The sequence below is a fragment of the Leucoraja erinacea genome, chromosome 29 (genome assembly GCF_028641065.1).
Source record: "Leucoraja erinacea ecotype New England chromosome 29, Leri_hhj_1, whole genome shotgun sequence".
Taxonomy (NCBI): Eukaryota; Metazoa; Chordata; class Chondrichthyes; order Rajiformes; family Rajidae; genus Leucoraja; species Leucoraja erinaceus.
In genome coordinates, this window is record NC_073405.1 from 20,487,021 (window position 1) to 20,508,937 (window position 21,917).

At 43.7% G+C, this 21,917-nt stretch overlaps 2 protein-coding genes across 6 annotated transcripts in view; both read right to left on the reverse strand.

Annotated features, from left to right (window-relative positions):
- LOC129711293 (polypyrimidine tract-binding protein 1-like) overlaps positions 1 to 7,681 on the reverse strand; it is a 28,421-nt gene extending 20,740 nt beyond the window's left edge. Inside the window, exons 1-2 of one of the 3 annotated variants that reach the window (XM_055658840.1) lie at positions 7,553 to 7,681; positions 6,419 to 6,449 (exon numbers count right to left, since the gene is read on the reverse strand). In XM_055658840.1, the coding sequence (XP_055514815.1) occupies positions 6,419 to 6,449; positions 7,553 to 7,560 (39 nt within the window). In that variant the 5' untranslated portion in view covers positions 7,561 to 7,681. The remainder of the gene's footprint in view (positions 1 to 6,418; positions 6,450 to 7,552) is intronic. The other 2 variants (XM_055658842.1, XM_055658841.1) reach the window with 2 other exon arrangements.
- Positions 7,682 to 10,113: 2,432 nt separating this feature from the next.
- wdr55 (WD repeat domain 55) lies at positions 10,114 to 21,917 on the reverse strand. 3 transcript variants are annotated; one of them, XM_055658844.1, is made up of 8 exons: positions 21,842 to 21,917; positions 20,964 to 21,109; positions 16,893 to 16,993; positions 15,948 to 16,035; positions 13,829 to 14,008; positions 12,316 to 12,415; positions 11,259 to 11,428; positions 10,114 to 10,704 (listed from the first exon to the last, which is right to left on the reverse strand). In XM_055658844.1, the coding sequence occupies exons 1-8, from the start codon at positions 21,854 to 21,856 to the stop codon at positions 10,380 to 10,382; spliced, it is 1,125 nt and encodes a 374-aa protein (XP_055514819.1). In that variant the 5' UTR covers positions 21,857 to 21,917; the 3' UTR covers positions 10,114 to 10,379. The 3 variants fall into 3 exon arrangements, with proteins under 3 accessions (XP_055514819.1, XP_055514818.1, XP_055514820.1); XM_055658843.1 differs by lacking the exon at positions 21,842 to 21,917 and adding an exon at positions 21,761 to 21,793; XM_055658845.1 differs by lacking the exons at positions 20,964 to 21,109; positions 21,842 to 21,917 and adding an exon at positions 20,661 to 20,901.

A 21,917-nucleotide genomic window follows, 5' to 3' on the forward strand; every position in this document is an offset into this window, starting at 1 on the left:
AGTTGATTTAGTCATGCACAACATATAACCATATAACAATTACAGCACGGAAACAGGCCATCTCGGCCCTACAAGTCCGTGCCGAACAATTATTTTCCCTTAGTCCCACCTGCCTGCACTCATACCATAACCCTCCATTCCATTCTCATCCATATGCCTATCCAATTTATTTTTAAATTATACCATCGAACCTGCCTCCACCACTTCCACTGGAAGCTCATTCCACACCGCTACCACTCTCCGAGTAAAGAAGTTCCCCCTCGTGTTACCCCTAAACTTCTGTCCCTTAATTCTGAAGTCATGTCCTCTTGTTTGAATCTTCCCTATTCTCAAAGAGAAAAGCTTGTCCGCATCAACTCTGTCTATCCCTCTCATCATTTTAAAGACCTCTATCAAGTCCCCCCTTAACTTTCTGCGCTCCAGAGTCCTAACTTATTCAACCTTTCTTTGTAACTTAGTTGTTGAAACCCAGGCAACATTCTAGTAAACCCATGAACCCATTAACAATCTCTGTATATTAGTAAACAACTTAAGATCATCCGCTTAGCAAAATATCATACATTACTTCCATATGGTATATTGCACACATTGCCATTGTACACCTTTAACTATCTGCTGCCCATTGAATTGAATTCCTTTATTGAACAAAATTTCGTGCCTAGTCATACATACAATAATAAACAACACTAAACACAAATTAACATCCACCACAGTGTATCCTCCAAGCACCGCCTCACTGTGGTGGAGGCAAAAAACCGAGGGAGATCATGTGATTTGGAAATGGCAGTGCAACAAATCAAATCCTGTTAGTTTAAAACAGACATTCCTGAGCTTTGTTTTAGCATTCCATTTCCTGTCAACAGTAAAGGCTACTCTTAGCAGAGATAGAAATGTCAAAGGAAATAGCCATGAATTAGTTTGCTGTATAAACAGGATGCAGGATGCAACTCATTCCCCCAAAATGCATTCACCAATCTTCGGTCTGGACGTTTAAAGATCCAAACACCAACCTTTTTTGCATCGTATCTGTTCCAAGAACAAAATCACATAGCTTACTATTAAAGATAGACACAAAAAGCTGCAGTAACTCAGAGAGATATAGAACAAAGATATGCAAAAACATAACGATGATCAAGTCCATTGCTGGCAGTGGGCTAGGTGATTGACCGTCATAACTTCTTTGCATATCTTTCATTAATTTGTCCTATATCTCTCCATAGCAGTCTATATCTCTTGTTTCCCTTTCCCCCGACTCTGATCTTTGGATTAAACCAGCATCTACAGTTCCTTCCTTCATTATTAAAGACACCTAGTATTGGGAAATGACCCTGGCCGGGTCAGTTTCAGAAGGAAAAGAGACAAAAAAATGGAGGAGAAACTCAGTGGGTGAAAGGTCAGATTCAGAATGGAAGGGAGAGTTGAAGTGCTGGGCAATCGGGAGATCAGTTTGGTTAGTACGGACTGAGCAGAAGTGTTGGGTGAAGCGAACGCCGAGCCTACGTTTGGTCTCGCTGATGTAGAGAAGGTGACACCTACAACAGTGGATCCAGTAGATGAGGTTGGAGGAGGTGCAGGTGAACCTCTGCCTCACCAGGAAAGACTGTTTGGGTTTCAGAAGGGGGGAGATTTGGAAACAGTGATAACTCCATTAGCTTTAAGATAATTATTGATAAGCCTAGGACTGGACTGAAGTGTAAAAGCGCTAAGAACTGGTGGCTGAAGACATACTACGACAGTATTAGGCAGAAGTCAGGGAGAGTTAAGGGAATGGAGGGTTATGGTCTGAGCGCAGGTATATGGGACTAGGGGAGATTATGTGTTCGGCACGGACTAGAAGGGTCGAGATGGCCTGTTTCCGTGCTGTAATTGTTATATGGTTATATGGTTAGAGTAGATTGGGGGAGCAGCTGTTATTGGGCAAGTCCACACCTGATATGTCCACACCACACCTGACACACACTACTCAGAATTCATGCCCAACATGATCTTGTGAGGAAGAAAGACAAGGATAGCAGATTTGCATAATCCTGGGATGGTGAAAGACATTCAATAGAAAGGTAAAAAGTAGAACCATTTGAGGCAAAGGATGGAATTTATACCTAGAACTAGAAAGTGTGCAAGATATCAAATGTGTACTTCACATCGGTATTCACCAAGGAGAAGGTCATGGAGGAGAGCTAGATCAAGTATATAAAATATATCAATATCTTACAAATACAGACCTAAATATCACTTGGGGACTGAAGAAAAAATTCATCAATACTAAAAAACTAATATGCAGAACCCAATGGAGATCAGAAAAACAGGAAAAAGTTCAAACTTCAGTAGTTCATGCGTCATTCTGAAACAGGAAACAGATGTTGGTGATTTGAAAATATATTTGTGATGCTAAAATTCTGCCGAAGCTGGATCACTAGTTTAAGGTGCATATTTAAAATTTAAGTAACAATAATATCAAAATGGGCAAAGTACCAGATGAGATCGGGAACCAAACCAATTGCAGGGATCCAGAAAACATCGCACATTACATGTTTGAACAAGCAGTTCTAATGAGGAAATGGCTCCTGTGCAATAGCACCCATTTCATGCCACAGGGCAGATTGTTCAGCAAAACTAAAAATATACTAGAAACTGCAGTCTTTGATATGGTTGCCAATTAATTTCTAATGAAAAGTATTAGATTAATAAGAATGAAGAAAGATAATGCATGCATTAGTGCACTGCTATCTGTGAAAAGACTGCAGATAAAAATGCATCTTCTGTGCCTCCCTTTAATACATCAAATCACTTGAGTTAAGTCAAAACAAACACTGTAGCCAATGCGTTTAGGCACTTTTCCAATACCAGTTTCCTAATGCTTCACGAGCAGTCACTGATCTATAGTATGGTTGCAATGTTAATGCTTATAACTGCATACCCACAAGATCAGTGACCTGATCAATTAAACAGATAAATGGAGTACATTAAAACCAGTTGGAATTGAGTGTGACATGCTCATCAATTTAAAGACCATCTGGCAAAATGACTGAATGTCTACAGAGAACAGGAATAGGCAATGAAGGTCTAAAAATTAGAATCAGTAACAACTGTCAGAATAAGGAAATTATCAAAACCGAGTAAATTTACTGAAATCATTTAAACCAGATTCAAATTTGTAACTCTAGACAAAGTGTCAATCTATCAATCCATACACTAGCTACCTCAGAATGAAGTATCATCATGGAGAAAGGAAGTGTGAAATAAATCATGCTACAAGGCAAGATGAATTGCCTTGTTTGTGACTGAAATAAGACTTACAGGTGTGAAACAGCTAGAATGAGCACTGCGGCTATGAGAATTGTTCTAGGAAAGAACTGTTGATGCTGGTTTAAATCGAAGGTAGACACAAAATGCTGGAGTAACTCAGCGGGACAGGCAGCATCTCTGGAGAGAAGGAATGGGTGACGTTTCGGGTCGAGACCCGTCTTCAGACTGATGTCAGGGGAGTGGGCGGGATAGAGATAGAATGTAGTTGGAGACAGTAAGACTGGTGGGAGAGTTGGGAAGGGGAGGGGATGGAGAGAGAGAGGGAAAGCAAAGGCTATTTGAAGTTAGAAAAGTCAATGTTCATACCGCTAGGGTGTAAGCTACCCAAGCGAAATGCGAGGTGAAGTTCCTCCAATTTGCGCTGGGCGTCACTCGGCCAATGGAGGCCCAGGACAGAAAGGTCAGATTGGGAATGAAAGGGGGAGTTAAAGTGCTGAGCAACCGGGAGATCAGATAGGTTAAGGCGGCCTAAGCGGAGGTGTTCAGCGAACGATCGCCGAGTCTGCGCTTGGTCTCACCGATGTACAGAAGTTAACACCTGGAACAGCGGATACAGTAGCTGAGGTTGGAGGAGGTGCAAGTGGACCTCCGCCTCACCTGAAGACTGTTGGGGTCCTTGGAAGGAGTTAAGGGGGGAGGTAAAGGGACAGGTGTTGCATCTCCTGAGGTTGCAGGGAAAAGTACCTGGGATGGGTTGTTTGGGTGGGGACGAGTTGACCGGGGAGTCGCAGAGGGAACGGTCTCTGCAGAAAATAGAAAGGGGTGGAGATGGGAAGATGTGGCCAATGGTGGGATCCCGTTGGAGATGGATAAAATGTTAGGAGGATTTTATGCTGTATGTGACGGCTGTTGCAACGGGAGGCGAGGACAAGAGGGACTCTGTCCTTGTTGCGAACGGGAGCGGGTGCAAGAGCGGAGCTGCAGAATATCGAGGAGACCCTAGTGAGAGCCTCATATATAATGGAAGAGGGAAATTCCCGTTTCCTAAAGAATGAGGACATCTCTGATCATCTAGCAAGGAAAACCTCATCCTGGCGTAGACAGAAGAATTGGGAGTAGGAGGATAGTCTTTACAGGAAGCTGGGTGGGAAGAAGTGTAGTCCAGATAGCTATGGTAGTCAGTAAGTCTGTAGTAGATGTTGGTCAATAGTTTGTCTATTGTTCTAACCTATTTAATCAGAGGATAGTTTGTCTTGGGCTGCACCCCTTAAGTAATAGGACAATTTTTTTTAAATCCAGTGGCATGGATTTAAAACAACTGGTGTAAAGATTGAGGAGATAGAATAACGTTTTCAGAGATAGGGTACTATACACCAATGTTTTCAAGTATGCATTTTGCATTTTAAAAATGTGCAAATGGGAAGGATACAGGTCAGGTTTGGAAAATAACAAGGATTGACAGTAATGGATGTGGGCCAAACAGCATCAAAGTGCTCAACCCTTATGGCAACCCTTCAATTTGTCCTTGTATCTGCCCTTCTGTGCAACTGACATTTCAATCTTTGAACACTCCCCCAGTTTCTCACTGGATGGGAGCACACCAATTTTTCAAGACACAGAAAATGCTGTACTAACTCAGGTCAGGCAGCATCTCAGTGATAGACACATAATGCTGGAGAAAACCAGCATCCGCAGTTCCTTCTTACACACCAAATTCTGTGCAAATAAGCGTCTGCACAATTCGCCAATCCAAAAACAAATATATCAGCAGTTTCTAGAAATCCAAGATAAAAATCAGAAAATACAGAGACGACTGTTGAATTGAATCAGTTGCAAACAGTGGATTATAACTGGAAGACATTTGTCAATACACATGACTACAGGGCTCATAATCAAACTCATCCAAAAATGCACAAACAATTGTTTGGGATTCACCACACATTACAATTACCAGTACAAGGGCAATTCGAATGCCTGTACTTTTCAAAAATAGCTCGTTTTCACAAGCAAATATTTTTAATTGAATATCCTATTGGATATTCTTTTTCAGGGACTTCATGGAAGTGCACTACACTAATGAGCCTGAAACTAGAGGAGCTGCCTGCCTCAGCGGTGTTCTACAGTAATTTGATACAAAAATATTCAATATTAATGGGAAACTACTGAGAACTGCGTGACTACATATTCCGGGCCATTCTAGTCTCAAAGAGAAACTGGATCACAAGGCCGATTATTCCAAGCAAAGAAACCCAAAACAATATCAAATCAATCAAGTATAAATGTGGCATTTTCAGAGGAAAGGATATTAACACGGGAAGAGCAGCAAGGCATTCCAATCCAGAAAGGAAAAAACAATCTGCATTCTTACCATCTGGAAATTTAATGGACAGATTATCAGGTTAATTTAAAGCCAAATAATGAGCAAAAAAAACATATCAAAAGGCAAGAGCTGCTTTGACTATTCACACAGGACGTAGGGACCCTGCAAGTACTGAATCTGATCTAATGTAATCTAAAGAATATCTTCAAACCAACACTTGGCAGTCTTTAACTGAAAGTAAAAATGCAAGTACTCAGTCAGTACATGGAGAGGCCAATGGAGTTCATTTCTCAGAACTTTGCAATCTATCTTCATGATTTCCCCAGGGGGAAGAAAAATGTAGGAAAAAATCCAAGGAAGTGCTATTACCCCAAAAATGGACTTCAGCTGCACTTGTCTATCCTGCTTTAGGTGATAATTCCCCCCCCCCCCATTAATCAGAAAGGCTATGCAATCCGACATGAAGAGAACAAACTATGCAGCATTTGCAGAAATTGCTTCTTTTCTTTTAAGCTTGCCAATTTTAATGAAGTACAAGATTAGTTTGGTAGATTGAATATAATAGCTTGACAAAAAAAACTGATATGTACCATTGAACAAAGTGGTTAATCTAGCATCATCATCTGTCCAATAATAGTTATTGTTTGTAATTCAATATACACCAGGAATTAAATAATTTAGATGCTTGTGTAAATGAACGAGCCACAAAACACGATGCAATGTGCATTTCTCAAAGCTTGCATGACTTCAGTACCTGAGGGCAAGCAAGAGATATGGCATAAACTACATTTATAGAGATATGCCTCAAAGCGATCATGTGGGATCACAACTGTTGAGTGAAAAAAAACCTACCTTTGTACCAACTGTTATATCTTGGACAATGCTGTAGGAAATAAAAACAACAATCAGTCCACAACACCTAGGTCAGTAAAAATACTGCAAATCAGTTTAAAATGATTGAACTTTGCATCCAATGCATCCATGTGCAACTTTATTTTTCTGACCATCAAGTATCATGCAAAAAATGCTCTCCTTCCACCCAATCTCAAGAGTTTATATCAACTTTTTTAAATTATCCTTTACTCAACGTTTTATTCCAAAAAAATTGAAACAAAAACAAGAACCTGCACTTGGCTCAGAAAAAAATGTCCCCTACTGCCGGACACTTATTACATTTGATTGCAATTCTAGCCTGTCCCCCATGGGACAGTGGGGGTATTAAGGAGTTGTTTGTACTCAACTCCCCAATACAAGACATCGGAAAAAAAGTTTGCTGCACGCCCAACATGCCACTCAAACGTGAAGTGACTCCATCTCTGGGAAAGAGTTATTTTAAAGACTAACTTTTATAACGATTCCTTTTGTTCAGATGGTACTGACAAAACTTCCAACAAAAAAAAAAAAGCAGGAGCGAGGGAGGGAGGGGGGGGGGGGATGGGATGGGGGGAGGGGGGGGGGAGGGAGGGGGGGGAGGAAAAGGGAAGGCGGGGAGCAACATTGGGCGGTGGGAAAAGGGGACAAGTTTAACAACGCTTGGCTACACGTTTGAACCGCAGCCACGCACAGTTCATGCCCGGCCCTCGCTGCCCATAGGTAAGGGCTCCCCGCCCCATTCAGCTCGGCAGGCGCCTCCCGAGCCGCGGGCTCCAGCTCCGCCGCCATTTTGCGCGGTGGGAATGGCGACTCGAAGGCTGCGGTCATCCCGCTCTTCTCCACCGTTTCCCACACACTCTAGAGACGTGGAAGCGGCGAGCCGGAGGGGATGGGGGTCGAGGACCGAGGTGCCGCAACCCGGGCATCGTGTGTGCGTGTGCGTCTCACGGGGACGGCAGCGAACACGAAACTACCCCCCTCCCTCTCTCCCCCCCCGCACGAGTTTTTCTGTCGCTTTCCTTTCCTTTCCCTCCGGTGCGCCCAGTCCGGTGGCGGCCCTTGGAGCAGAGTAGAGTAGAGTAGAGTAGAGTGTAGCAGCGCAGCGCACCTTACCCGTCCATTGCAGAGCAGAGAACGCAGGAAGAAAAACCGCGGCTTCCACCAGCCGACCTCCCAACATATACCCCCAGAAAATGGCGCCGCGTCAATCACGGGCGCCGCCGCCTCCCATAGGCCGCCGGGCCGCAGGGGCGGGACTCTACCCGCCGGCCGCCGCTCCCATTGGTCGAGGCCAACGGTCGACGTGGAGCATCACGGCCCGCGGGCACCCAGCCGCCGCGCTTCCGATCTATGAGCTTTGCTTCCGGTGGCGGCAGCGCTGACATCAGCGGCCCCTTCCTTCCTTCACACGTTGTAATCCCACTCCGCTATAAGATCTTTGGCACAAGTGGTGGGGCGAGCACTTCGAGAGAGAGAGAGAGAGAGAGAGAGGGGGGGGGGGGGGGGGGAGGGGCTTTCTGAAGAAAACGAATGAAGGGGAAGGGGGGTAGGAGAGGGGGAGAGGGTGGGCAAGTAAGATGGGAGGGGGAAAGGAAAGGGGGGAGGGCGACGGAGGAAAGAGACGGGGGGGGGAGCAAAGGAAGGAAGAACTGGGCGAGGACGGGATCAAATATCTTATAGCTCTGCTATAGGATCTTTGGACGGGATAACACGAGGGTGAAGGAAAAGAGGGGGAGGGGAGAGGCGAGGCGAGAATGGCATAGGGAGTGGGGGCAACTAAGGGAAGGGTTGACAGGAGAGGAGGCAAGAGATAAGTTGAGGCGGGGGCGAGGGAGGGAATAGACTAGACGTGATGAGGTAGTGTCAAAAGGGGAAGCTATACCAGGATTGGAGGGAGATAAAAACTTTGGTGGTAGGAAGCAGTTTGTGGGGGATGGGACATACCTGGTGTATCAGGGGTTGTGGGGTATGGACCATTGATGGGAGAACTGGGGAAGATGGGAAAGAGGAAGAAAGGCCTCTGTGATATCTCAACCAAGACCTATGTTGCCCAATTCCTGTCCTCTTGCTCGGTGAGAGGGAGATACTAAATTAATAATTTGTTTCAACGTGTCGGTGACAACGGTGCAGATAAAGAAGTCTCCTTCCTCATTGCCTGGTGGTGGTGAATCCTCATTTGACCTGGTGTAGCCCAACCACCAAATTCTGATCCATCCTCCGCCAAAGCATTGTGCGTTGTCACTTGCTATATACACTCAAGCTTCTTCCATCTCTCGAAGCTGTCCTTATGGCAATGAGCATATTGTGACTGGGACAGTTATGAACACTGGGAGCCCCCAGTAACATCCACACATAAACCACTGATGGAGAAGTAAGATGCACAGAAGCTCTTATGCGTTGAGTTAGACAATGGTAAAAGAAGGTGCAGACAGCTGTAAATAGTGTGGCAGATGGAGTAGTGAGGGATATTGGGCGATACAAGTGAGAGTAAGAGCAAAGTTTGCAGTGTGTTGGAAGTTGAGGGATGCTGGGGTGATAGTGAGGTCACTTGACAAACATCTCTGTAGCATCCATCCATTTCTTAAGCCATTATTCACCCACCTTACCAATGAATGTTGTATTTTAATAAAGAGCCATCATATAATAGAAACATAGAAAATAGGTGCAGGAGTAGGCCATTCGGCCCTTCGAGTCTGCACCGCCATTCAATATGATCATGGCTAATCATCCAACTCAGTATCCTGTACCTGCCTTCTCTCCATCCCTTTAGCCACAAGGGCCACATCTAACTCCCTCTTAAATACAGCCAATGAACTGGCCTCAACTACCTTCTGTGGCAGAGAGTTCCAGAGATTCACCACTCTGTGTGAAAATGATGGATTATCAACCATTGCTGTTTTCCACTCATATTTCTTACTTTATAATGAAGACAAATAATTCCCTTTTTTAAACCAATTCTTTTTTAACCAGAATGTACACAATCATTTTATTAGGCACAAGTGTGATAAAATCAGCACAGATGGAACGAACAAAACATTTGGGTGGTCACATGGAGTCACTCTGTCCTTTGGCTTCTGCCAACACATTATATTGTAACACCATACAACAGTCTTTGATGTTTCAATCTATGGAGTCATTGCTCTTTATAGCAAAGGATTTTCTTTTTATCTGTTCCGAGCTGTACTCATGCATATGACAATAAACTTAGAATTGAACTGGAATGCAAGGTATTTTGATATGTGGGATTAATAGTCCATTGAACCAATTCTGAAGACAAACTATATCAGATAATTACCATTGTCTTACTTCTTTGTCCAACTAAAACACAATTGGATATACTTCGAAAAGTACGAACATATCTCGAATGATGTTTTTAAACTTTAACAAATTTTTCCATTCTTCTTCAATTACCTCTTTCACTCCTTTTCCTTTTTTTATTTTTTATTTTAGTTTTCTTTTTCCTTCTTCCCTCTCTCTATTTCATCTATCCCTTTAGCCCTATCTAGTTATAAAAAAAAAAAACGAAGAAAAATGCAAAAAGTATTGGAGACAATGTAATAATAACTGACAATATTATCAATTTAAAAATGATGTAACAATGATGTAATAGATCATGTACCTATCTCCAATAATAAAAAATTAATTAAAAAAAAAAAAAAAAAAAAAAAAAAAAAAACACAATTGGAGTTGGGGGGAAGCCAGAGTCCTTGCCTGACTTCAGAAGCACAACTAACCCAACTCTCAGTTCAACAACCCAACTTTGTAAATGGAAGAAGTTTCTGCACAAGAAATTTATTTTGGCAGAATATCGACTCTGGGATCCACTCATTTGCACAAACATGCACAAGTTAAGAGGAAGACGAGCTTTTTGTTGCACGAGATGATATAATCCAATCACAAAGCTTGGCAGCTGATCAGGGCACAGGAAAGGCACAGCCTACTATGCATCAAAGGTTTCATCGTCGCTCTTGCTGTTCTCTTCTCCCTCGACACTTTCCTCTGCAAGATCAGCAAAAAAGCCACTCCCAGGCCCATAGCCAAACGCTTTCTTGCTTAATGATTCCAGCTTCCCGGACTTCTTCCGTTTCCTGTAGTCATCAACAATGACTGTATGCAAGTTAGAGACATCCCAAAATTTCACCTTCTCGTCATGGGCACAGCTGGCGAGGAAATGGCCCTCTCTGGACTTGACAATCTGCTCGATAGACTCGCCGGGGTGCTGCCCCACACTCCCAATCACTCGATTGGGAAGAATGTTAACGGCCCTGGGAGAAACAAACACACGATTTGAAGACACGCACACTATTGAAGCTTCATACTGTGATAACAAGTATATTTTCACCTGAGAAAAGGTTTGACATTCTAATGTCTGGTCCCAGAAATGAAGATATTCCAATTAAATCCTAATTATGATTGGTGAGATTCCTATCAAACTCTATCCTTCTATTAATAAAACACATAATTTCTCATACTGCCTTTAAAAATGTATAGAGAAATTTTCCCAGAACATTCTTTTCCAAAATCCCCATTGTATTACTTACTGCTGCCTAATCTCTTTTGACTAACTAAAGTGCATAATCCTCACACTTCAATAATCATAACTGTTACCTTTCGAATGGAAAACCCAAGTACAGGTTATCAATTCCAGTAGGCGGAGAAGGGACGTGGTGGGCACGATGCCGTAAAGGAGAATGAGCACAAAGAGCCCGTGGGGGGTGTACGGAAACAACATGGTGGGCATCACACTGTTCAGGACATAACAGGCTGAGCGCAAGGACTCGGGGGCAGAGAAGATGCTTTACAACACGTGCTTTCTCACCTGATAACTCCATCCATGGAAGCTGTACAAAGAATGTTATCAGTGATCGGCACGACACAGTCAATGGATTCTCTCTGCACTTGGAATCGATCACTGGTTGCCCCAAACCCATTCCAGTTGAAGATGTAGATCATTCCCTCTGATGAACTGCAGGCCACCTTGCCGCCTCCCTGTTCACAAACAGAAGAAGGTTAATTAGCACCGCACTCTGCCTGGGTTCCAGTCTCATTAACCAGCCTCTGACTCATTGAGGGGAAGATGCTGCACTCAGTCAGCTCATCCTGTAACCGCTGAGCAAGTGAATAAACTAAAGGGGCATGTTAAAGAAAATTGCAAGTTCGGCCCTGTGGACCCTGAAATACAGAGGGGTGTTCCAGACTGCGGGAAATGGGCATGATGGGAAGGTGCAACAAGGCCAGGGAACGTACAATAAATGGGAGGACTCCAGTGTTATCCTTGGAGTCAATGTTCAAGGATTCTTAAGGATAGTGGTAGTTACAAGAGATTAAGGGATGCTTTCCTTATTCGTTGGTGCACAAGATCAGGGGAATTATGTTAGAACAGCGTACAACATTAGTTTAGCTGTAGTTTATGCCTTGCATACATTTCTGGCTGTCATGTCACAGGTATTATGTAAGGGCGGCACATTGGCGCAACAGAAGAGCTGCTTCCTTCCAGTGCCAGAGACACAGGTTCAATCCTGACTATGGGTGCTGTCTGTATGGAGTTTGTACATTCTCCCTATGAAAGGGTGCATTTTTTCCCCAGTGCTTCAGTTTCCTCCCACACTCCAAAGATGTACAAATTAGTAGGTTCATTGACTTTGGTAAAATTGTCCCAAGTGCGTAGGATAGTGTTAAGTGTATGGGGCAATCGATGGTCAGCGCGGACTCTGTGGATTGAATGACCTTTTTCTGTGCTTTTAAAGTTTATTTAGTGGTTACGAAGTTTTACCTCACCTACATATTCTTGTAAGAATTTACTCTGTGGTTAAGAATCATGGCCATTGGTTTCACAATGTTTAATCCAAATACATTTCAATTCTGCAAGAGTTCACCTTCATTATAGCCAGTGATGTAAGGTCACCATCCTGAAACTCTGATTGCAGGTCAAAGCGGCGTCTCTTAATGTTGAAAACACACATCGTACCATCACCACTAGAGAGACAACAGGACAATGTGAGAAGCCATTATGCAGAAGGAGGGAGAGACAAATTAATAGAGAACACAAGGTGCAGAAGAGATCAGATGGACAACCAATACATGCTAGTGGCATGCCAGCTGCTGTCTCACAGTTCCAGTGGCCTGGGCTCGATCCCGACCTTGTGCCTTCTCTGTCTGGAGTTTCAGTGACTTATGCACAAGTTGTAGGATCATGGATTCACAGCATGGGAATAGGCCCTTCAGCATTAAATCAGTACTGACAGTTAATGCCCATTTACACTAAACTCACTTCATTCTCCTCATAGCAAAAGCAGCCAACCAACCCACGTGTCTTTGAGATGTTGGAGAAAACTGGAACACCTTGAGGAAGCCTACGTGGTCACAAAAAGAATGCAGGCAACAAACATAGCCTCATGAATCCCAGCTGCATCTGGCTTTGTTGGTTACATGAAACTGTCTTTGTTCAATCCGACTCTGGCGCCACTCCCCAAATCGTTGTCCACCACATCAACAACGACGCTAATGCTGCCGTGGTGCATCTTGTCAACTTCAACACTTTCGCCATCATGGCCATCCAGCCCTCAAATTCATCTGGTCTATTTCTGACACTTCTCTTCCCTTTCTAGATCAGGAGATAAACGTATCCACCAATATCTACTATTAACCTATAGACTACCACAACCACTACTCCTCCTCCCACCCCATTTCCCATAAGAATGCCATCCCTTTCTCTCAGTTTCTCTGTCTCCACCGCATCTGTTTCCAGCTAAGGTATTCTGCTCTACAACTTGCAAAAGATCATCCTCCTCTGGAAATGTGGCTCATCCTGTGCCATGGCTGATGGAACCCTCACATAGAGAGGCCAACCTCCATCTCCAGCACATCTACTCTCACCTTTCTTCCCACAAACACAGAGTTTCCCGCTCCACACCTTTTACTCCAATGGCCTTAGTATCCAGCGCATCATCCTTCACCGCTTTTTTCAGTTCCAACATGATCCCATTGCCAGTTATATCATCCCCTCTCCACTTTCTGCAAGGACCATACCCTACGACCCTTGGTTCAATCCTTCCTCACCCACCCCTCCCCATACCCTGCTACTGTTGGTGCAATACATGTTCTTGAACCATCTTCCAGGGACCTAAACTCCCTTCCAGGTGAGGCATTCATTTGTACCTCCTCCAACCTGATCTACTGCATTTGGTGCTCTCAAACCAGCAAGACCAAGCACAGAATAGGTGATCACTTTGCAGAGCACCTTATTTGCAAAAGGGCCTTACCACAATGTAACATCATGTCTATGGAGTATGCATGAATTAATCAAATTTTTACCTAAGAGGCAAAACTACTATTCACTGAGTCAACCTTTAAGGTGAACCCATCCAGTTAGCCGAGTTGTTTCTGTACCTGGTTGTAAGCAAGATCTTCTTATTCTGGTCAATTGTGATATCACTAATATAATCATCATGGTTTTTCATCTCCATGAAAGAGGTTTCCTTCCGCAAATCCCAAACTTTCAACAAACCATCATCGTCTCCCGTAGCAAAAAGATTTTCATCAATCAGCTTCAAGCTATTAATAGCAACACTGGTGGAAATAAAAACAAGAGACCCAGGGTTAAAGTGAAGCAAATGGGAGGGTGGCTGAGCGAGAAAGGTTAGTGGATCGATGGGAGGAGTTGGAATCCCATTAAGTTATGTGATAGGTGATACACGATCCTGTGGCTGAATATTTTTTTTGTTTAAGTCAACAACATGGCAGAAGCCGGAGAATGGGAGGTGGGTGAGGGTGTCAGGTGAAGAATGGGAAAAGAAAGGGGTGGCGAGGCAGCAGGGCATGACCCAGGAGAGGGGGGAGGCATTGGCAGGGAGATGTCCGATGTGGTGGGAGGGGTGGTGTGGGGGGGGAGAAACATATGTACTCAAGAGAGGTAAACTGGAGAATATATTCCCAGATGGGAAGGCAGAACAACATTGGACAATGTACAAAAAGTGATAATGAACTTAGAAATGTTTTGCATTAAAATATAATCAAGTAAACAAATGAAAGGCTGTGGATAAATTGAGATGAGGATCATATTTAATCTGATGAAATAGATATAGCCAGAGAAGATTAACAATTAATTTACAGTACTATGTTACAAGTAGGAGAATAGCATTGTAGTTGGAGAATCGAGTTGGGGATGGGAATGGGGGAGAAAATGGGATAATGTACATTATCTGCCCAAAACGTTGCCCGTTTCCTTTGCTCCATAGATGCTGCTGCACCCGCTGAGTTTTTCCAGCATTTTTGTGTACCTTCGATTTACCAGCATCTGCAGTTCGTTCTTAAACACCTTAACAAGGCAATTTGGTGCACAAGTGTAAGGATTTCTGCAGATGGTAGCACAGGTAGATAGGGAGGTGAGGAAGGCACTCCTATCAATATGGCATAGAACGCAACGTGCAGGAGATAATGGCGCAATATAACATTGGTTCACCGCAGTTAGAATACAGTGTACTATCTGATAGCAATGCTACGGGAAGAATGCAATTCACTGGAAAGTGTGCACAGCAGATTCACCAGATGAAGCATTTCAGTTATATGGATAGATTGGAGAGGCTGGGTTTGCATTCCTTGGAGTAGAGCAGGGCAAGGAGGAATCTGATAGAGGGGTTCAAAATTGTTAGGGACACTGATAAACTAAATAATAGGAAACTATTCCCCATGTCAGAGGCATCCAAAATTAGAGGGAAAAGTTTTGTTAGGGGATAATAAGGTGTAGTTCAGATCTAAGGAAGATTTCTTTCCACCAGGGATGGTTGGAATCTGGAACACACTGCCTGAATAAATGATGGAGGTAGGTACTCGCAAACCATTTAATTATGCAAGGGAGCACTTGAATTGCCAAGGCAAAAGAAAACTATGGACCAGGTGTTGGTGAATGGGGAGTGTGTGGGGAATGAGATGATGGACCGAAAGGCCCATTGTTGTTCCTGTGACGCAATGAGTACTTTGGGAACACAGGTTGAAACTCTGTTCGGGGTAATTTAACCTGGTTTCCTCCAGGTGCTCTGGTTTCATCCCACATCCTAAAGGTGTACGGGTTTGTTGGTTAATTGGCCTCTGTAAATTGACCTGCGCTGTTTAGGTGGGAAAGTTGGAAAATATAGAACTAGTGTGAACGAGTTATCAATGGTTGCCATGCATTTGGTGGCTGAAGGCCCCGTTTCCATGCATTAAACATTCCTTGGAACACTACAATTTACCGTTTATGTCCTGCCTCATTTGACTTTCCAAAATGGATCATCCTCTCCCTTTGCACTCCACATTTACAGGTCCATTCTGTTACTCTTGGATGACCATCTATAAATCATACTTTGCATTTCACCTATCACCGTTCCTTTCAACCCTCACACTCTGCGGGTCGACCTCCCCTTCGCATGGCCTCAGTCCCAACTCTGCCCTGGGATCACCCAACTACGCCCATTGCTCTCTGCCGCTCATTCGGTTTGGGGGGGGGGGGGGGAAGAGCCAGAGTCAGTACCTGTGAGCTTTGGGAATCCTCCTCGTCAACTTGCCTCTTTCAACATTGAGAATGTGAACCGATTTATCTTTTGAAACTGTAAAGAGTCCTGCAAAGAAGAAAACACCATGTGAGTTCTGAGTCATGATCGCACTGAAATCATGTGCGGTTATCTCCCTGCAGGTGCTGGCTGACCAGCTAAGCAATTCCAGCATCTGATCCTCTTATAACACACATGCTATAAAATCCAACCGCCGACAGAGTCATTATATAAGAGCAAATTTTTAATCCCACTACCTCACCTTAGAATGCATGTGATCTAATTGTCAAGAATAGCCTACCATGCAGGACCTCGTCAAATGTCTTGCTAAAGACCACATAAACAATATCCACAGCACTGCCCTCATCAATCTTCTTGGTGGCCTCATCAAGAATCTTCAGATCTGTGGGTATTCCATGCATACTATCCTGAATCAGTCCATGCCTATCCATATGATGGTAGATCCTGTATCTTAGCACGCAGTTCAGTGACTAACCTTCTATACATTAGGCAAATCATATTATGTATAAGAGTGTCAGAGAGGAGACCACACTGAGTCAGTACAAAAAGGTCACCATGTTTTAGGTAATCTTCAAGTACCCTTCAAGTCTGATATGTTGTTGTCACCAAAGAGGATCTACCACTATCCACTGTAATCATTTCACTTTTTTAATCACGTATTAATATATTCATGGTATGATTTGACTGGGCACCATTCAAAGCAAAGCATTTATAATCTAAACTAGAACTCAACCACCTTTGGCAATTTGTATACTGCAGTAAGACATCACAACTCCTATGTTTAAATTTGTTAGCTTTCTTGATCTTCTCCTCAGTAAAATAAATGGATGAAAAATATTAATTTAATCACTCCCCCTCCCATCTCTCCCCTTCCTGCAAATATTGATAATAAATTGAGGCACTACCTTCCCCATTGTCGGTGAATGCCACTTTCCGGCAGGATTTCAAGTGATGCCCCGAGGACCACAGCTCCTGGTTTCCAGACTCCTCACACGAATAGGAGAAACTGCAACACAATTCAAGGCAGACGGTCACTATTTTCCTGCTAATGTTTTCCTTTGTTTCCCTTGATACTCTGCTTGGTGTTGTACCCTCATCCTTCTCTGCTCCCACCTCAGAAGGGTGCTGTAACCATTGATTAAATGCCTCAATACAGCAGAGAATCATATATATCTGTATAATTCAACTGTTCAACACTAATACTAAAAAGCATAAGATCAAACAGAACCATGTTTCTTCCTTGCCTAAAACACAGTGAAAGTGATGTTGATTAAAAGGGAAGAAACCATGGAGGCACCTGATGTTTTTTGGCGTCTGACTCCAAGTCTTAAGGATATAATTAATGTAAAGTAATGGCTGGAAGATGATGGGTGACAATGCAATTAGCGGGAATAAATTTGGGTGTGACTGGAGAGTTAATGATATCAATGAAAGGAACAGTATTTAGAAACATAGAAAATAGGTGCAGGAGTAGGCCATTCGGCCCTTCGAGCCTGCACCGCCATTCAAAATGATCATGGCTGATCATCCAACTCAGTATCCTGTACCTGCCTTCTCTCCATACCCCCTGATCCCTTTAGCCACAACTAACTCCCTCTTAAATATAGCCAACAAACTGGCCTCAACTACCTTCTGCGGCAGAGAATTCCAGAGATTCACCACTCTCTGTGTGAAAAAAGTTTTCCTCATCTCGGTCCTAAAAGATTTCCCCCTTATCCTTAAACTATGACCCCTTGTTCTGGACTTCCCCAACATCGGGAACAATCTTCCTGCATCTAGCCTGTCCAACCCCTTAAGAATTGTGTAAGTTTCTATAAGATCCCCCCTCAATCTTCTAAATTCTAGCGAGTACAAACCGAGTCTGTCCAGTCTTTCTTCATATGAAAGTCCTGACATCCCAGGAATCATTTTGGTGAACCTTCTCTGTACTCCATCTATGGCAAGAATGTCTTTCCTCAGATTAGGAGACCAAAACTGTACGCAATACTCCAGGTGTGGTCTCACCAAGACCCTGTACAACTGCAGTAGAACCTCCCTGCTCCTATACTCAAATCCTTTTGCTATGAATGCTAACATACCATTCGCCTTCTTCACTGCCTGCAGCACCTGCATGCCTACTTTCAATGACTGTTGTACCATGACACCCAGGTCTCGTTGCATCTCCCCCTTTCCTAATCGACCACCATTCAGATAATAATCTACTTTCCTGTTTTTGCCACCAAAGTGGATAACCTCACATTTATCCACATTATACTGCATCTGCCATGCATTTGCCCACTCACCCAGCCTATCCAAGTCACCTTGCAGCCTCCTAGCATCCTCTTCACAGCTAACACTGCCCCCCAGCTTCGTGTCATCCGCAAACTTGGAGATGTTGCATTCAATTCCCTCGTCCAAATCATTAATATATATCGTAAATAGCTGGGGTTCCAGAACTGAGCCTTGCGGTACCCCACTAGTCACTGCCTGCCATTATGAAAAGGACCTATTTACTCCTACTCTTTGCTTCCTGTCTGCCAACCAGTTCTCTATCCACATCAATACTGAACCCCCAATACCGTGTGCTTTAAGTTTCTATACTAATCTCTTATGTGGGACCTTGTCGAAAGCCTTCTGAAAGTCCAGATATAACACATCCACTGGTTCTCCCTTATCCACTCTACTAGTTACATCCTCGAAAAATTCTATAAGATTCGTCAGACATGATTTACCCTTCATAAATCCATGCTGACTTTGTCCAATGATTTCACCACTTTCCAAATGTGCTGCTATCCCATCTTTAATAACTGATTCTAGCAGTTTCCCCACTACCAACGTTAGACTAACTGGTCTGTAATTCCCCGTTTTCTCTCTCCCTCCCTTTTTAAAAAGTGGTGTTACATTAACTACCCTCCAATCCTCAGGAACTACTCCAGAATCTAAAGAGTTTTGAAAAATTATCACTAATGCATCCACTATTTCTGGGGCTACTTCCTTAAGTACTCTGGGATGCAGCCTATCTGGCCCTGGGGATTTATCGGCCTTTAATCCATTCAATTTACCTAACACCACTTCCCAGCTAACCTGGATTTCACTCAGTTCCTCCATCTCATTTGACCCCCGGTCCCCTGCTATTTCCGGCAGATTTTTTTTATGTTTTCCTTAGTGAAGACAGAACCAAAGTAGTTATTCAATTTGTCTGCCATGTCCTTCTTCCCCATGATCAATTCACCTGTTTCTGACTGCAAGAGACCTACATTTGTTTTAACTAATCTTTTTCTCTTCACATATCTATAAAAGCTTTTGCAGTCAGTTTTTATGTTCCCTGCCAGTTTTCTTTCATAATCTATTTTCCCTTTCCTAATTAAGCCTTTTGTCCTCCTCTGCTGGTCTCTGAATTTCTCCCAGTCCTCTGGTAGGCTGCTTTTTCTGGCTAATTTGTATGCTTCATCTTTTGTTTTGATACTATCCCTGATTTCCCTTGTTATCCACGGATGCACGACCTTCCCTGATTAATTTTTTTGCCAAACTGGGATGAACAATTGTTGTAGTTCATCCATGCAGTCTTTAAATGCCTTCCATTGCATATCCACCGTCAACCCATTAAGAATCAATCGCCAGTCTATCTTGGCCAATTCACGTCTCATACCCTCAAAGTTACCTTTCTTTAAGTTCAGGACCCTCGTTTCTGAATTAACGATGTCACTCTCCATCCTAATGAAGAACTCAACCATATTATGGTCACTCTTGCCCAAGGGGCCACGCACAACAAGACTGCTAACTAACTAACCCGTCCTCATTACTCAATACCCAGTCTAGAATAGCCTGCTCTCTCGTTGGTTCCTCTACATGTTGGTTTAGAAAACTATCCCGCATACATTCCAAGAAATCCTCTTCCTCAGCACCCTTGCCAATTTGATTCACCCAATCTATATGTAGATTGAAGTCACCCATTATAACTGTTTTACCTTTGTTGCACGCATTTCTAATTTCCTGTTTGATGCCATCCCCAACTCCACTACTACTGTTAGGTGGCCTGTACACAACTCCCACTAACGTTTTCTGCCCCTTAGTGTTTTGCAGCTCTACCCATATCGATTCCACATCCTCAAAGCTAATGTCCTTCCTTTCTATTGCGTTAATCTGCTCTCTAACCAGCAACGCTACCCCACCTCCTTTCCCTTTCTGTCTATCCCTCCTGAATATTGAATATCCCTGGATTTTCAGCTCCCAGCCTTGGTCACCCTGGAGCCATGTCTCCGTGATCCCAACTATATCATAGTCAATATTTGCTGGAAGTTGAAGCATTAACAGGAGATTAGGGTTTAGGGAATAAATAAAATGACACAATTACATTGTGCAGTTTTGAAGCTCAAATGGCGTCAAAGAGTTCCACAGGCAATTTAAACATTTTCTAGTTTTGAAGAGAGGTCTCTGACATTACATTAATTGTGCCCAACTGTTGAAGTGACCAAGAAAGCACTTTAACGATGTTAGACGTGGCCATTATCAATTTTTCAAAACAGCATCCTATCCACCAAGTAAAAAATATTGAATCAATTCTGAACAAGAGAGGCAATACAATTACAGACACCGGAAACTTAGCAGAGATGTGACCTATTAATGTACCCTTGCATTTAATAGGTGTATCTTCTAATCCATTAAACAGCACGCCATGGAATTGCACACCTTACCCCTCCATATCTCTATGTTTCCGTCTCTCCTGTTTCTCAGTCTGAAGATGGGTCTCTACCCGAAACCTAAACCATTCCTTCTCTCCAGAGATGCTGCCTGTCCCGCTGATTCACACCAGCATTTGTGTCTATCTGCAGTTCCTACTAGTCATTATGCTTTGATTATGAGCTGCAAGGCAATCTGCAGAAGGCTGATGTCCACCAGTATAATGTAGTCCAAAGGCTTACACTCTTTTTCCTGACCTAAATACTTAAGAGCATTGTTTTGGTTACCATAATATATCTCTACAGAGAAATACATACACATATATATCTCCATCAACATCTCCTGCTGCGATAATATCTCGTGCTGGGTGGAAAGCAATCGTATTTACAATGGCACTGAAGGTGATATCTTCTGGGGTTTCTCGTATACGGGGCTCTTTTGTTTCCTCAATTTCAGAATCATCCTGTTGAAATGAATATTTAAATATGAGGATAGTTTCTGCAGGATACATTGCTCCAAATCCAGATAGCCTGCAACAATCCCGAAAGCACAAGACAAGGAGTCTGAAAAAAGTCTCGACTCAAAACGCCACATATTCCTTTTCTCCGGAGATGCTACCTGGCCCGCTAAATTACTCCAGCATATTGTGTCGATCTTCAGTGTAAACCAGCATTGCAGTTCCCTCCAACACAAGACAACTACCAAATCGGGAGGAGAGCCTCTTCACACAGCCGAAGAACGGTGGGAGCGGGAAGGAGAGGACTGGGTAGGGGTAGGGGGAGGGGGGGGTTGAAGAGATAGACACAAAATGCTGGAGTAACTCAGCGGGACAGGCAGCATCTCTAAATAGAAGGAATGGGTGACGTTTCGGGCCTAAACCCTTCTTCAGACCTGGCCGGGGGCGAGGGGAAGCAGTGGATTTGCCGAGCGGGGAAGGAGAGGATTGACCGGGAGTAGGGGGGAGAGGGGAAGGGGGAGAGGATCGGATCGGATGGGACAGTTCAGGCGAGGGGAGATAGCAGCCGAGACGCCGGAGATGGATCATGGAGCAAGGGGCGTTGGGATAGGTGCAGGCGGCAGGCAGGCAGTCCGTTCTCCCCTTTCCCACAATAACCCAGCTCTCCGCGTTCATTTTCCCTTCCCGCTCGAACCCGATCCCAGGACGGGCTCCACGACCACGACCACGACCGCTCACCGTGGGCAGCGCCATGTTGGCTCCCAGAATGCAGCTGCCGCGTGTTGAAGTTCATTAGCAACACGGGGGGGGCAGA

Excerpts from the sequence above, each read along its gene's own strand:
- wdr55 (XM_055658843.1), bottom strand. Across the intron at positions 12,416-13,828 it reads AAGATCTTGCTTACAACCAG|TGGTGATGGTACGATGTGTG; the intron begins GTACAGAAACAA and ends TTGTCTCTCTAG. Across the intron at positions 10,705-11,258 it reads TCCATGGATGGAGTTATCAG|GGCCGTTAACATTCTTCCCA; the intron begins GTGAGAAAGCAC and ends TGTTTCTCCCAG.